The 15,162-nt window shown below is 35.9% G+C and overlaps 1 protein-coding gene across 1 annotated transcript in view; it reads right to left on the bottom strand.

Moving 5' to 3' along the window:
• Positions 1–15,162, bottom strand: part of LOC136854827 (microtubule-associated protein futsch-like) — a 130,414-nt gene that overhangs the window by 89,477 nt on the left and 25,775 nt on the right. Inside the window, exon 3 of the mRNA XM_067131365.1 lies at positions 11,804–12,031. Within this exon, the coding sequence (XP_066987466.1) occupies positions 11,804–12,031 (228 nt within the window). The remainder of the gene's footprint in view (positions 1–11,803; positions 12,032–15,162) is intronic.

The raw sequence follows: 15,162 nt of genomic DNA, 5'->3' as shown, positions 1-15,162 counted from the left end.
ATATATATAATATATATATATATATATATATATATATATATATATATATATATATATATATATATATATATATATATATATATATATATATATATATCGCTGTGGAATTCAGGATTACGGGTTTTGCCGTGGAATTTCCGCTGGTCCCTTAATAATAATAATAATAATAATAATAATAATAATAATAATAATAATAATAATAAATAATAATAATCCTTCCAAAGTACTTGTGTTACGCATTCGTTTAATTCTCTTGATCTAAACATATCTGCAGTTGTACATGAAAGAAGTTACCTCAACAACATTAGGCAGTTGTGTATGAGAGAGAGAGAGAGAGAGAGAGAGAGAGAGAGAGAGAGAGAGAGAGAGAGAGAGAGAGAGAGAGAGAGAGAGAGAGTAGCTTTGTGCCTGATTTTAGGCGAGCCTTCATGAAAAAGACATAAAACTAACCCTACATACATACAAAAATTAATCCTTATCTCACATAGCCGTTACAATCAAAAACTGCTGGTAACGTAGTGTTCTCTCTCTCTCTCTCTCTCTCTCTCTCTCTCTCTCTCTCTCCATTCATTCTTTCATTCCCACAATTTCTCATTCCCACAATTTCTCCTCCACTTTACTCGTAATGGATGATTTTTCCCATTTTTCCAAGAATAATTCCACTTCCTGCAAATGCCACGCCATTAACCAAAAAGATTCTATCAATTTTTTCCACATTTGAAAAATGAATTATTTTTTCTTTCGTTAACAGACAAGTCCCCTGGAATTTGATGTAAAGTTCGTTCGTTAAAAATTATGTTTGCAATTGCTGAAAAGTCACAGTGCACGCTGGAAATTTTTTTAACGAACTGAAATTCTCTCTCTCTCTCTGTCACCCATCCATATATATATATATATATATATATATATATATATATATATATATATATATATATATATATATATATAATATATATATATATGTGTGTATGTGCATATACATATATAATATGTATACATACATACACATACTTATTGCATACACATACTTAGTTTCATCCTAACATTGTATCTCCGTTGTCCTAATCAATGAATTACGTTATGGTAATGATTATTACAGAACAGCAAGGCGCTAGTAAACTAAATCTCATGAAGGCTTGCCGTGTAAAAAACCCATCACCCTCTGGAGCCACTCCATCTCCACGATCTCTGAGCAACTCGTCTACTTCATGAATCGAAGAAATAATGCCCATTACAAGGCGCATCTCTGCAGTAATGATGAAATCAAAGCACTTATTGGATAGCGAGCTTTACACGTCCGTTTTCTGTCTACCTACATGCCGTGGTCTCAGTTAACCGTTTCCTGTAGGTGCATTCACTGGTGCTGGTTACAATGAACAGGACATGGTTCCTCCTCCTCTCAAGTAGCTTCGTTACACCTTTCAGAAAGTTCCTCGTTGGACGGGTCGGTACCGTTCTCGGCTAGCACTTTGCTGGCCCACGTTCGAATCTCCAACCGGCCAATGAAGAATTAGACGAATTTATTTCTGGTGATAGAAATTCATTTTTCGTTGTAATATGGTTCGGATTCCACAATAAGCTGTAGGTCCCATTGCTAGGTAAGCAATTGGTTCTTACCCATGTAACATAAAATCTAATCCCTCCGGCCAGCCCTAGGAGAGCTGTTAATCAGCTCAGTGGTCTGGTTAAACTAAGGTATTATTATAAGGTGTTATAATATATATAACCATTCTATAAGTGTCATATGTCTCTGTGAAAATTTTGATATTTTGCTTGCAGATTCGTCATTTGTTGTAATAACATGATTTTAAAATGTCCTTTCTTACAGATAAATTGTGTATCATGTAATCTTAAAATGTTTTGATATGTTTTTTCCATTTGTTTAATGTATGGTGCAGTATATGAAAATTGTATAGTGTTATCAACACGAATTCTTAGCATGTTGTGGAGAAAGAGGGTGGATCCTTATCGCTTAGCGTTTCCCGCATATATTTACACAGTTGTTGGTGTCCAGGAAGTTGTGTTTGGAGGAAGGCAAGGCCTCTTGACTTATCTGACAAGTTTGACAGCTAGTGGTGAATTGCCTGTTATGCATTTATCATGTGTGTCTGCTCCATGGTTATTAGCTGTGTCTGCACTCATTCTTTTCCATGATCTTGAGTAATGGAATGAGTAAGAAAGAGAGTTGAGCTTGACATGCTGACAGCCAGCCAGTTTTGGGTCCAAAAGTACCTCCCTTTTGTTTGTTCAAGTGTCCAGCGGAAGATGTCAATCATTGATAAGAGCTCTGGTATATTTTCTTCTGAGTCTAAGAATTCCTGTATGTATACCATACATGTATACCTGTATGTATATAATGTATGTACACTTTACGTATCAAGTATTCTGGGAGGGTTTAAAGATAAGAGTGCAGTGCTGATCCAGAGTCACTCAGTTACAAGGGTTGCTGGCAATATGTCCTATCTCTCTCTCTCTCTCAATAATTCCATTCATGTATAAGCTATACTGGCTGCTTTCCTGTTTGTAAAAGTTTTGTTAAACTCACCCAAGAAGTGTGTTAATTTTGTAAGAGGTGATCTAAAGTGTTTATATTGTGCAAGCATTGTGGAAAGTGTAACATGTAAAGAAAGGTAATGGTGGTTTTGTTATGTTAAGAGTTATGATAAAGAAAGGAATAATGTGATGTTTAATGTGGTTTATGTTATTTAAAGAGTTAAACCCTTTAAAAGTGATGTAATCTTTTGAGGTGAAGAAATGGCTGGTAATTATTTTTGTATTTTGATATATGATAAATAATATAACTAGTGGTTTACAAAGTTTTTTGCTGGATATCTTATTGTGTGAGTTCTAATGTCAGAAAATATTTATGCTTCCAGTCAGTAATTATATTAATCAGGTGTGACTTGAGCAGTGTTTGTCTTTGAAAAATTAAAATTTTGTCTTGATTAAGAAATACTTAAGTCTTAACACCTTTTGAGACAGAACGAAATAAACCTAAAGTTTAAAAACACAGCGTTTCATTTTTACCACAAGTAATTAGACTGACTTTTCCACTGTCTGTTTATAGCTTGTTACAATAACTTGTCTTTAACTCTTTAGAGTATTCAGTCTTAATATATTTGTTATATGAGGTTTCTTTCCGCTTCTGTTTTCCCAGAACGTGACTGACTCAAAAGTCTTAACTTTCTTTTTCCTTGTCTCCTTCTGGTATGGGCTGGACAAGAGCACTTAAATGCAATAGTTTTCGTTTTATTTAAATTACGAAAGAATAAGAAGCGAAAATTAACATTTCTTACATTAATTTACATGTGAAATACAGACTAAAAATGTGCGATGCCCATAATGAACTCGTTCCCTATTACTGAATTATTACCATTTAAAGTATCGAGCATTCCATCTCCCATACGGATTCATCTTACCTTGCGACATGACAGTGAACAAATCATCCAGTCGCTCGTACAGAGGGCCATTTAACTTTGGCTAACAATACACGGCGCCACATATTTCATTTCTCCAATCCATTTCACTTCAGCGAATAACAGATGGCGCCACATCATTTATGACGAGTCCCTGTTTCTTTTACAAAGTAACAGATGGCGCTACCTGCTCGTTCGTTTCTCATCCCCACATATATTTTTTCATAACATACCGTCTATTTTTCTTCCTTCTGTAGACCGTAGGGGCGTTTGTTTACTTTGGAGTGCCTTTGTAAATTTCCGATATATATATATATATATATATATATATATATATATATATATATATAGAGAGAGAGAGAGAGAGAGAGAGAGAGAGAGAGAGAGAGAGAGAGAGAGAGCAAACCAAAGTTCGACCAAATAACTTAACGTCAGGTGTACACACTTCCCATTCCATCTCTAACCCTTTCATCACGTAGAGAAGCCTTCAGAGGGAACGTAATCTAGGCCTCTCCTCCCATCAACGCTCCATTCTTCCTATAAAAGGAAGATCTATCATCCTACTCCTTTCCCTCTGACTAGTTTCCTCTTACATAACATTCACAATCAAAAGTACGCATTCGAACACAGTCCAGTCCATTCAAAGCGAGCTTGTGATTGGACGAGGCCCCGTACCCCAGCCAATCGCATTGGCTTATTCGTAAACCCTACGTCCGGATGGACGAGTTGTGACTTCGAAGGTTCTTCTCGGCATTGATTCCCGAAGGTTCAGGGACGTCGATAAACCGATACGCCGTTTGAGGAATTGTTGACGAGGCCAAGGGTGAAACATTTCAAGGGTGATGTCCCTTCGATTCCCGTTTTTTATTCTCTCTCTCTTTTAATACCAGTCATTTTCAAAAGAAAACGGGGTCACACTAAACAGACAGAGATTAACTTCAATTACTGGTCTTTACGAAAAGGAAACGAGATGACTTTACTGGAAATGTGCACGGCATTCAGGACACGAAAAGAGAAAAAATATTTGAATAAAAAGGTCGTAAATCTAGAATATTGCCGTACCTCCCCTCCAAAGCTAACAAAAAATTATATAAATAAATATATTTTCAATGCAGTACAATTGGACGCACAACCTAAAGCCCTCCCCAAGCCCAAACTAAAAGAAAAAGAACGCGAGGAAGAAGTAATGGGTATATCGGGGAGAGGGGAGGGGGATGGGGTAATAGGCATGAATTTGGGGGGATTTGAGAGTTAATTACTCGTAAAATTAAACAAAAAATCTCACGTCATGTCACCAATCCTGGTATAAAAATTCGAAACAACAGATCAAGGAAGAATATATAACAAGCAAATAGTGACATTTCTCTTCGAGGAATGGGGGGAATTAGAGAGAGAAATGGTTCCATCCGAGTACCGACTCTGAGGCGGAGTTTACAAGGGACACATTTTAACGGATAATTAATTCTAGCGTCCTATAATTACCCATTAACTACTCGTTCCTTACAGCGACTACCACGGTTTCTCTTCCTCTCCCTGGATTCGTTCGACGTAAGAGGCACAGGATGGTTTTTGTGAAAATATATCCCTATTCTTTCTATCTTTCTTAGGCGTCTCCCCAAACCACCCGTCTCTCTCTCTCTCTCTCTCTCTCTCTCTCTCTCTCTCTCTCTCTCTCTATATATATATATATATATATATATATATATATATATATATATATATATATATATATATATCATACCTTCATACCTACATTTTTACTTAATGTCTTTCGATGGAGTACTCAGAATAGTTAGGAAGAGAAAAAAGTAGGTTAATGCAGTGGCATAAGAGAAAGGGTTGCGAACGGAATCTAAATTGTCAAAAAAATTAGAAATATTTATAAGAGGATAAAACAAAGTTAACTGAACTTATCCATTCAAGAATATTTATATGCTGTACATTAAAATATAGTTTTGAGACAGTTAATTAAACTTCATTTCAAGTAATTGCGAAGTGTTTGTCTAGAAATCTGTCTTAGGTAAGATTTACTGAAAAGAAGTGGATCTAATCATATTAATAAATGCTACTGTCGCAAGTATCTGTCTTAATCTTTATCTAAACTAGTCCGCTTTCGCTCTTTCATTATTCCACTTTCAACCCTCCGTCCTGTAAACATATGTCGTCCTTCATGGCAGCCACGTGCCCAGAACTAACTACAGACACTCCGAAATAGTGGTAACAACTTGGGCAAAACACTGGTCTTAAACCCACATTACGGCTTTGTGGTACAGCTAACCAAGGCACCACTCATCTGATGTTCGGCAATAAGAAAGTCCAGCGCCCTATGGAATCTGTACAGTTTTATGCGCCACCATTGTCTTTAAAAAGCACTGCTCTCTTCTTCATACAGATAATTGTGAATTGAGGATATGCTAGATCCTTGCCCCCGGGGTCATCATTAATGTTAAACTTGGGTGTCGATCCCCACCCCAAAACCTCGCTGACTTCGTAGTTCCATTAGCCATGACTGACAGACGCCAGAGACTCCAGTACCACTGGGTTATTCAATACCAATCAGCCACCAGATAATATTGTCTTCATGAATTTATATATATTTACTGTGCTCAATTCATATAAGTTTTTAAATAAGTCAACTGTATTTGTGTCTCTGTTCAACGGCAGGAGGAGGGGACTTAGCCGACTTGCTATGCATACCTTATCTAACTGTCCAAAACAGTATTACCTGGCCACCATTTGGTTTAGCAAATGCATAAAAGTGGTTGTATCCGGACACAATGGATCTGCGACCTCCCTTGTTCTCTTGAGTGTATATTCTGTACAAATAAATCTCAAACATTTTCTAACCCACGAATAGTCTTATTCCCCTTTCATTATTGAAGTCAATTAAGAACCTGTAATTTCTGTAGTCAAAGAGGAAAAAGATGAATTAAAACTAATAAAAAGAAACTTATAGAATTAAGTTAATAAGAGAGTTTAGAGTTTAGGCCAAAGGCCAAGCGCTGAGAACTATGAGGCCACTCAGCGCTGAAACGGAAATTGACAGTAAAAAGGTTTGAAAGGTGTAAAAGGAGGAAAACCTCGCATCTGCACTATGAATAAATTGTTAGGGGAGGGTGGAAAGCAAGATAGGCGAAAGAGAATATAAACGGAGGTACAGTAAAAGGAATAAAAGGGGCTGTAGATAGGGGCTGAAGGGACGCTGCAAAGAACCATAAGTAATGCCTACAGTGCGCCGCACATGAGGTGCACTGACGGCACCACCTCCCTAGTTAGTAAGTAATTTAGTTTGAATAAGGTAAGGTAACTGTCCACATCATGGATTGAAATGAGGCTTCTGATTTGATCTTTCTGAAATAAACTGACGGAGAAAAAGTTGCATAACCTGGACTACTTGCAAGGAAAAATGAATTTGGCAAGAATCTTATGGCAACGCTAGCCTAGATTTGTTTTAGTCTTATCATTTAACTCCTTGTTGCACGATTTTCAGTTCCCAGGAACATACCTAAGTATGTAGAAAAAGTAAAAACTCTGAAAGAAAAAGATGTTGTTCAAGTAAAAAATTTAGTGTGATTAATATCAGATAGTGGAGGAATGGAAACGGTAACTTAACTTTAGATTTTGGAGTATTGCATGGTGGTCGGACATTTACAGAAGTATTCCTAAATGTGCTATATTTCTAGCCAATGAAAATGCAACATTTTTTATTATAAAAAACAATTGCGGTAAGGAACTCAAAATTTCTATTATTCAGGCTGGATTCAAAGTTACACATTTATTCATTGTATGTATGTATGTGTGTATGTATGTATGTATGTATGTATGTATGTATGTATGGGAAAGCGTTTCACCATTCACATCAAAACGAAGCGTCTTCGGCGCTGAAAACTTTTAACAAAATATCTCTATGAAAAACATGCCTCCTTCGCATTTTACGAACCTATCAGGTTTTTACAAGCAAAGTTATAGAACTCTGAAAGAAACATTTTCTCGGGGAAGACTCTCCTCTATTCTTACCAATGACGGATACGAGAAAATTGAGACATGCTAAAGTTTGCTGGAGGAAGAAATGAAGAAGTGGATTTACATATTTTTTTGTACTAAGATTAAGGTATTCTAAAATTATTTCAAGGGATTTCGTTTTAATATAAATGGCTGTAAAAGAATTTTTTTCCAGTTTCCGAATTTAAGATTTATTGTAAGGTCATAAAATATTTTCATGGGTTTAATTATTTTTCGTACATTTGTTTGTCTTCTGATTGATTCTAATTATATTTTTTCTGTTTTCAGAGGGTCCTAGACTTTACATTTCTATATTTCTAATGGATCTGAAATGTGTAAACCGGACTTTTTAACTTTAATGGATTTGAAATGCCCCCGAAATTATTTTCAACTTGAGACATTTCTAGGTTAAAATGTTTTAAAAATGACGATGCTGTTTTTAAATCTAAAACAACTTTAAATTTATTTAAATGGTATTTTGCATATACTTATAAAGACTTAAGTGGAATAAATAGAATTGTGTTTCTGCATATATAGCACGCATAAGAAATGTAATCAATCCTTTCTTTATCTGAATTCACAAAGAAATGAACAAAATTTAAATTATGCATTTTCCGAGGGTAGAGAAATCTCCTCGTACAGAGCCTTCTTGAATATATACAATGTCTCGAAAAGTGGAAACAACGTTTGTCTTTCAAAGAATTTATTTGATTTAGTTCATTTAATTCCTTCCAGCTCCTAAATTAATATGTAAGTCTTAAAAATGAAATTAAAATAGTTACATGTATCAAAAGGAATGTATGTTTTCTCCTTGTTCATGAAATATCTAAAATGAAATATAAAAAGAATAAATTTCTTAACATGAATGTATAATTTTTTTTTTTATCCAAGAAGTGCTCCCAGTTCATTAGGCGACACTGTCTTAAACGTGAAATGAAACATCCAAATGTCCGAGTTAATTTAAAAGATCTTTTCCCCTCAATCTGAGGAATCTCCGCCAGATCCTCCCAAATGAAGAGGAATCAATGAAGGACCTCCAGCAACTTGCTGGACAATCTCAGGACATCATGTGCACAAGCAATTACATTCCATGAGTAATTAACAACCTCTCCCGAACCCAAAACTTATTTAATTGCCCATCTTTCCCCCACCCCTACCCTTCCTCTCTCTCTCTCTCTCTCTCTCTCAAAACATTCCATCTCCACTCCTCTTCCACTTTACCTCCTTGCCTTTGATGTTTTCTTCTTTTTCCCTATACGTGCATCCTCTCTCCATGCTACTTTAATTTTCATCTATTCCTCGTATTTTCTTCTCCTCTTTCTTCTCGTTTTCCTCTCCTACCCATCTTACGTTTGTCTTTCCGAATTCCTTCTCACTCCCTCTCTCCCACCCCTTTTTAGTTTTCTGGAAAAGAAAACTATTGTGCCGGCTTTGTCTGTCCGTCCTCCCTCAGATCTTAAAAACTACCGAGGCTAGAGGGCTGTAAATTGGTATGTTGATCATTCACGCTCCAATCATCAAACATACCAAATTGCAGCCCTCTAGCCTCAGTAGTTTTTAATTTATTTACGGTTAAATTTAGCCATAATCGTGCATCTGGCAACGATATAGGACAGGCCACCACCGGGCCTTGGCTAAAGTTTCATGGGCCGCGGCTCATACAGCATTACACCGAGGCCACCGAAAGATAGATCTATTTTCGGTGGCCTTGATTATACGATGCACAGAAAACTCGACTGCGCCGAAGAAACTTCGGCACATTTTTTATTTGTTTCTTTTCTTATCTCCCTCAGCGTGTCTTTCCTCACCTTCCCTCCCTTTCCTTCCTTTTCCACGATTCCTCTCCTCCTTCCTCTCTGTCTCTCTTTGCTACCTCCTCTTTCCTCCTCCTTTCCTTTCCCCTCTCCACAAAACTCCTTCCTTCCCATTTCAGCGCCTCTCCCAACTACATATCCTTCGGAGTCGCGTAATTGCCCTTGCGCTAATAAAAGGAATTGGTTACTCTCTCTCTCTCTCTGGCTAATTACTCTTGTGATTAACTTCATACAGAAGACACAGGCAGACCTCCAACTTGCCTGTAATTGAAATGTGTCTTTCTTTTATTCCTGAATTTTTTAAATATACTCTCTCTCTCTCTCTCTCTCTCTCTCTCTCTCTCTCTCTCTCTCTCTCTCTCTCTCTCTCTATATATATATATATATATATATATATATATATATATATATATATATAATATATATATAATACTGTATATATAATATATATATGTACATATATAATTATATATATATACTGGATTATATATATATATATATATATATATATATATATATATATATATATATATATATATATATATATATGTGTCTTTGTCTCTTAATTACGTGCAAGATTTACTTACACTCTCAAATCCTAGGCCACATATATCACTTACTATCGAATTCTCCGTTTATCACTGTTTCTAAACCCAAGACTCAGGTTCGAATCCTGGCGAAGGCAGAATTCCCTTTGGGTGTAAGTTATTCCCAGAGTACGAGGAATTTTGTATCAACTTATATATATGCGCTTTAATATCTGGGAGTATAAGAACGGCATGAGAGTGTAAGTAACAAAACTCCATAATTAATAAGTTTAGTGATGCTAAAAATCACAAATCAATTTATATATAATTTCTCATCACTGGTAATAAGCTAAAGAACTAAATTCAATTCAAATCTAGACGTAATACTCCCACTGAATACAATTTAGTCAGAATAAATTATGACCGAATTATTATTACTATTATTATCATTATTATACCCAAGACGAACAAGTACAAAATGCGCCGGAGTTTCTTCAGCGCAATCGAGTTTTCTGTACAGCGCATAATCAAGGCCACCAAAAATAGATCTATCTTTCGGTGGTCTTGGTATAATGCTGTATAAGCCGCGGCCCATGAAACTTTAACCACGGCCCAGTGGTGGCCTGGCCTATATCGTTGCCAGAAGCACGATTATGGCTAAATGAAACCTTAAATAAAATGAAAACTACTGAGGCTAGAGGGCTGCAATTTGGGATTGGAGGGTGGATGATCAACATACCAATTTGCAGCCCTTTAGCCTCAGTAGTTTTTAAGGTCTGAGGGTGGACAGAAAAAGTGCGGACAGAAAAAAGTGCGGACGAACAGACTAAGCCGGCACAATAGTTTTCCTCTCAGAAAACGAAAACAAGGCTACGATGAAAATATTGAAGGAGCGTTCGCTAAGAAGACTATAATAGGATCTGAAGCAGTTTATGGAATGTTGATAAGCATCTTAACGGACCTAATATTGGGGAAACTTCCCCCCCCCTTTTTTTTAAACACGCGAGACTTGGGCACGCTATTTTCATAATTTTAATGTTTTCGAGACTGCCAAATTTCTGAAGAGTGGCGATTTACATTTATATGTTTTTTAACACAGTTCGTTGCAAATAATGAGAACCACTAGATATTTTCATAAATTCAATTTTTCCGAAGAGCTGTAAGTTATGTGCACGTCAATACACTGCGTTCGTTTTCCTGTGTACATACACAAGATCAATATTCATTTTGGAAGCAAAAATAACTACAAAAAGTACAGTATGCAAATGAATACATATATATAAAACTCTGTGGATATAATACAATACAAAATCACCATTTATAAATGCAAACTTACTCATTTTCTCCCGGAACATTTAAATAAAAGCGAGGGTATAAGCCTAGCAACCTCTTACCTCATGTAAATAAATTTTCATTTTCTGTAGCCCTTCATTTTTTACGCCAAAAGCCCTGAGCATATGTGTATATCTAAGTAACGTCCCATTTTACATTTAAGAATTAGCTTAAAAGTCCGCATGCTATAATGAAAAAATGTTTTTGTCAATTTGTAATCCACTCCTGAAGACGCCGCCGAGAGGTGTAAAAACGGTCCGTCCAATAAATTAAGTAAATGGAAAGAAACGCGATTTTTTCCTTAATCCTGAGAAGCCTTCCTGACGAGAAAAAGCATAGATCAGAACACAATACAGAATTTAGGCCAAAGGCCAAGCACTGGGACCTTTAAGGTCATTCAGCGTTGCAACGGCAATTGACAGTAGAAAGGTTTCAAGCGTGTAACAGGAAGAAAACCTCGCAGTTGCACTTAGAACCAACTGTTAAGAGAGGTTGTAAATGCCACTGACTTCAACAGGAATTGCCTACGGATACATTTATATTATTTCTTCGCCGTACGCCTTTTCCCAAGAAGTCTTTCAGGATGAATTTCCTACAACGTACAGGTCAAAATACCTTAACATCGCAATCTAAACCGAAACGAACCTTCCATCTAAAAGGCGACGCCAAAACAGGAAACACTACTCAGATGAAAGTTAAGTTCACGACTGACCTTGGCGAGGGAGTCATCGAGAGAGGCCAATCTCCTCGGGTCGGTGTAACAGATCGTCTTGGGTCGTCTCCTGAAGTAGGTGTCGTCCTCGTAGTCTATGGCGTCCTGTCCCTTTCTGTGGGCGGGGGAGGTGTGGGCTGACTGGCTCTTGCTATAAACATTTTCGTCGGAGGGAACGCGCCCACGTAAACACGCGGGTAACAAACTCTTCTTCTTGCACGGGGACGGCTGAAAGAACAAGTGGAAAACAAGGAAGGTTTAATATGATAATGCTGGGATTATAGTTTAATATTGGTTTGCAGAAAAAAAAAATTATTTTTTTCCAATAGCGGAAACACTTGATGTCGTACATTAGCAAAATTAAATAAATAAATAAATAAAACAAGGTTACGTTGGTAATTCACTTTTTCGTCAGAAGTACCACCAACGTAAAAACGCATGGCACATGATTCATACTAAAGTACAAGAAAGCTTCACTGTCAACACAATCTTCCTTTATCATACTATCATAATAATTCCTAATATCTAGTATAAATAGATTTATATTTTCAATATTATTCCTTTGAATGAAGTGTTCAACTATCAACATGTATTTTTTCACAAAAAACCTCAGTAAGCTGAAATATTAGCATTTAAACATTCAAAATTTTAGGGAGAGGTCTCAATAAACACAAACTAACACAATATATATATGTGTATATATATATATATATATATATATATATATATATATATATATATATATATATATATATATATATATATACACATATGCTATGCATGTGTGTGCGTGCGCTAATAGGACAATTTCTCTCCAAAACAATTTCTATTCAAGTCGATGGTGTTATCTATTAAGATTATTTTCTTGTTGATGTTTCACATCTCTTCCAAATAATTTTTTTCTCTTCAGTTATAGTTCTCAAGAAGAGCAAGAGCTTACGCGTATTTTCTCCCTTTTAATATTCTACAGTGGACAGCTGTTTCGTCGCCTTCTAGCAATTTCGTCTAGACTGAATGTGACCCGCGAAAATATATATTTTTCCACAAGATCCAGAAGTAATATGTCGTACATACATATACGCGAGTGAGTCAGAGGAATTAGCAGAATGGGTCTTAATAATGACACGAGACTTCATAATTACAAATATATTTGGAAAGACATATAAACCATGCATCCTACATCATCAAACAAACGAGAAAATAAAAAAAAAGTCACAAAAAGTTACACGAAAAATTAATGAACGAAAGAGAAAGAGAAATTTTCAGAGATCATCACACACACACACACACACTCGCCAGAAGTCAGTTCAACCAACCTGTTGGAGGCATATCGACTGCTTCAGTTCAACAGGTTGAGATGGAGCGGAACTTAATTTCGAGTGCGCGGAATGTGTGTATGCGTGTAGGTTCCTATGTATGTACTGCTAAACCTGACAACAGTAGTCAGTAATTCATAACAGACAAGTACTCTTACACATACAAGCATACTTTATAATTATATACACACACAATATATATATATATATATATATATATATATATATATATATATATATAGAGAGAGAGAGAGAGAGAGCGCGCGAGCTCGCTAAGAAATTTACCATGAATTTTTAGTAATGATTATGAATTTACTGTAATGAATCAGAGACGAAGCTGTGATGAAGGAGAACAATGCTTGATACACATACATTTATATAAATATATAATATATATACAGTACATATATATACATACATACATATACTCGTATATATATACAGTATATCTATCTATCTATCTATCTATCTATCTATCTATCTATCTATCTATCTATCTATCTATCTATCTATCTATCTATCTATTTATATATATATATATATATATATATATATATATATATATATATATATATATATATATATATATATATATATATATATTTTATGCATTTCGAACACTAATAAAACACGACCAACCACAGCATTCACAAGTATAAATCTGTATAAGATTTCCTTACACGTCAAAACTTTCCTCTCCCTGCGTATCACTCACATACAAAAGATATTTTTAGGAATACACCCTATCCCACAGACCTTCGGGAATCCTTCTCAAAACCGCTTAAAGAGCTGAAACTCACAAAAATTCCCAAGTCACAACAAAATCCCCAGGCTTACGCGTAGAAACGTTTTGGCCGAAGAACAGGTAAACGTTTATATTAAAAATAGCAAGAGGCACTTATAAAGTCATTGCAACATCCCTAGCATATACGATGAAATGTTGAAGCGAGACAAGAAACCATCATACAAACATTGAATAAAAATCTGTAGTTACGCTGAAATGCGAAAAAAACACGTTTTTACAAAATTAGAATGTACGGAAAATGTTTCCGAAACCTTGATGATACGACTATACACGTCTGAGTGTGCAATTGGAAACCGAATATGCAAAAACAAATGTTAAGTCATTTTTTTTAAACACGATGATATTTCTACTAGTAATTCAAATGTACGAAGTCATTTTTTCTTATAACGCGACATTATTTCGTTTTGTAAAGTCAACCTCCTTGTAATACGACGATACTGCTACTTGTAGTTTAATTTAACGTCCACCATAATACTCAAAAAAGTTAAGTATAAGTACACATTAATTTTTTTTATCAAATCTGACTGTTCACAATACGCCTGACAATTATTACTGACTACAGCAGAAAACAAGAGGACAGAGGTGGCACCATCTGGAATGGCACCATCTGGAATCTTTATATCTTCTGAAGCACGAACTGCCAATGTACAATCATTATCATCAACTAGGTTTAGTAAATTCTAAATCCTAAATACAGCCAGTTTAATCAACTTGAGGGTTATAATTCCCTTGGAGGAGGATATGCTGACCCTTCAAAGGGCGGACGTGCTTAACTCCTGAGGCTAATGACAAGCATATATATCAGTCAGTCTCTTGACCATTGCACTGATTGTAAGAAGTACGACGTGAGTTCCAACGGTGGTGCCAACATTTTGGAGTCCAAGTACATCATACCAAGGGCAGAGGAGTACCAAGTGAAGGGTTGTGGACTCCCTGGTGGGAGGAAATGGCTCCTAAATAACTTGGTGCATCCACAGAAGCAAAGTCGTAAAGCAGAGGGGACTGTTGAGCTAACTCTCCTTTAAGGAGAGAAGTGCAAAATATGATAAAAAAAATGTTGCAAAACCGTTAAGGTGGATTGTATGAATATTATTTGTGACATAAAAAGGAAACAAAAGGGCGAGAAATGCAGAGACACGTAGTACCAGTGGTATAAGGGCTAGTGTAACTCAGAGGATGGATGCGAGTGTTTTGAGATGATTAGGTCATGTGGAAAGAATAGATGACAAGACACGAGA

This window comes from Macrobrachium rosenbergii, chromosome 30 (assembly GCF_040412425.1).
Source record: "Macrobrachium rosenbergii isolate ZJJX-2024 chromosome 30, ASM4041242v1, whole genome shotgun sequence".
Lineage (NCBI taxonomy): Eukaryota > Metazoa > Arthropoda > Malacostraca > Decapoda > Palaemonidae > Macrobrachium > Macrobrachium rosenbergii.
This window is presented reverse-complemented; position numbering and strand designations above follow the sequence as displayed.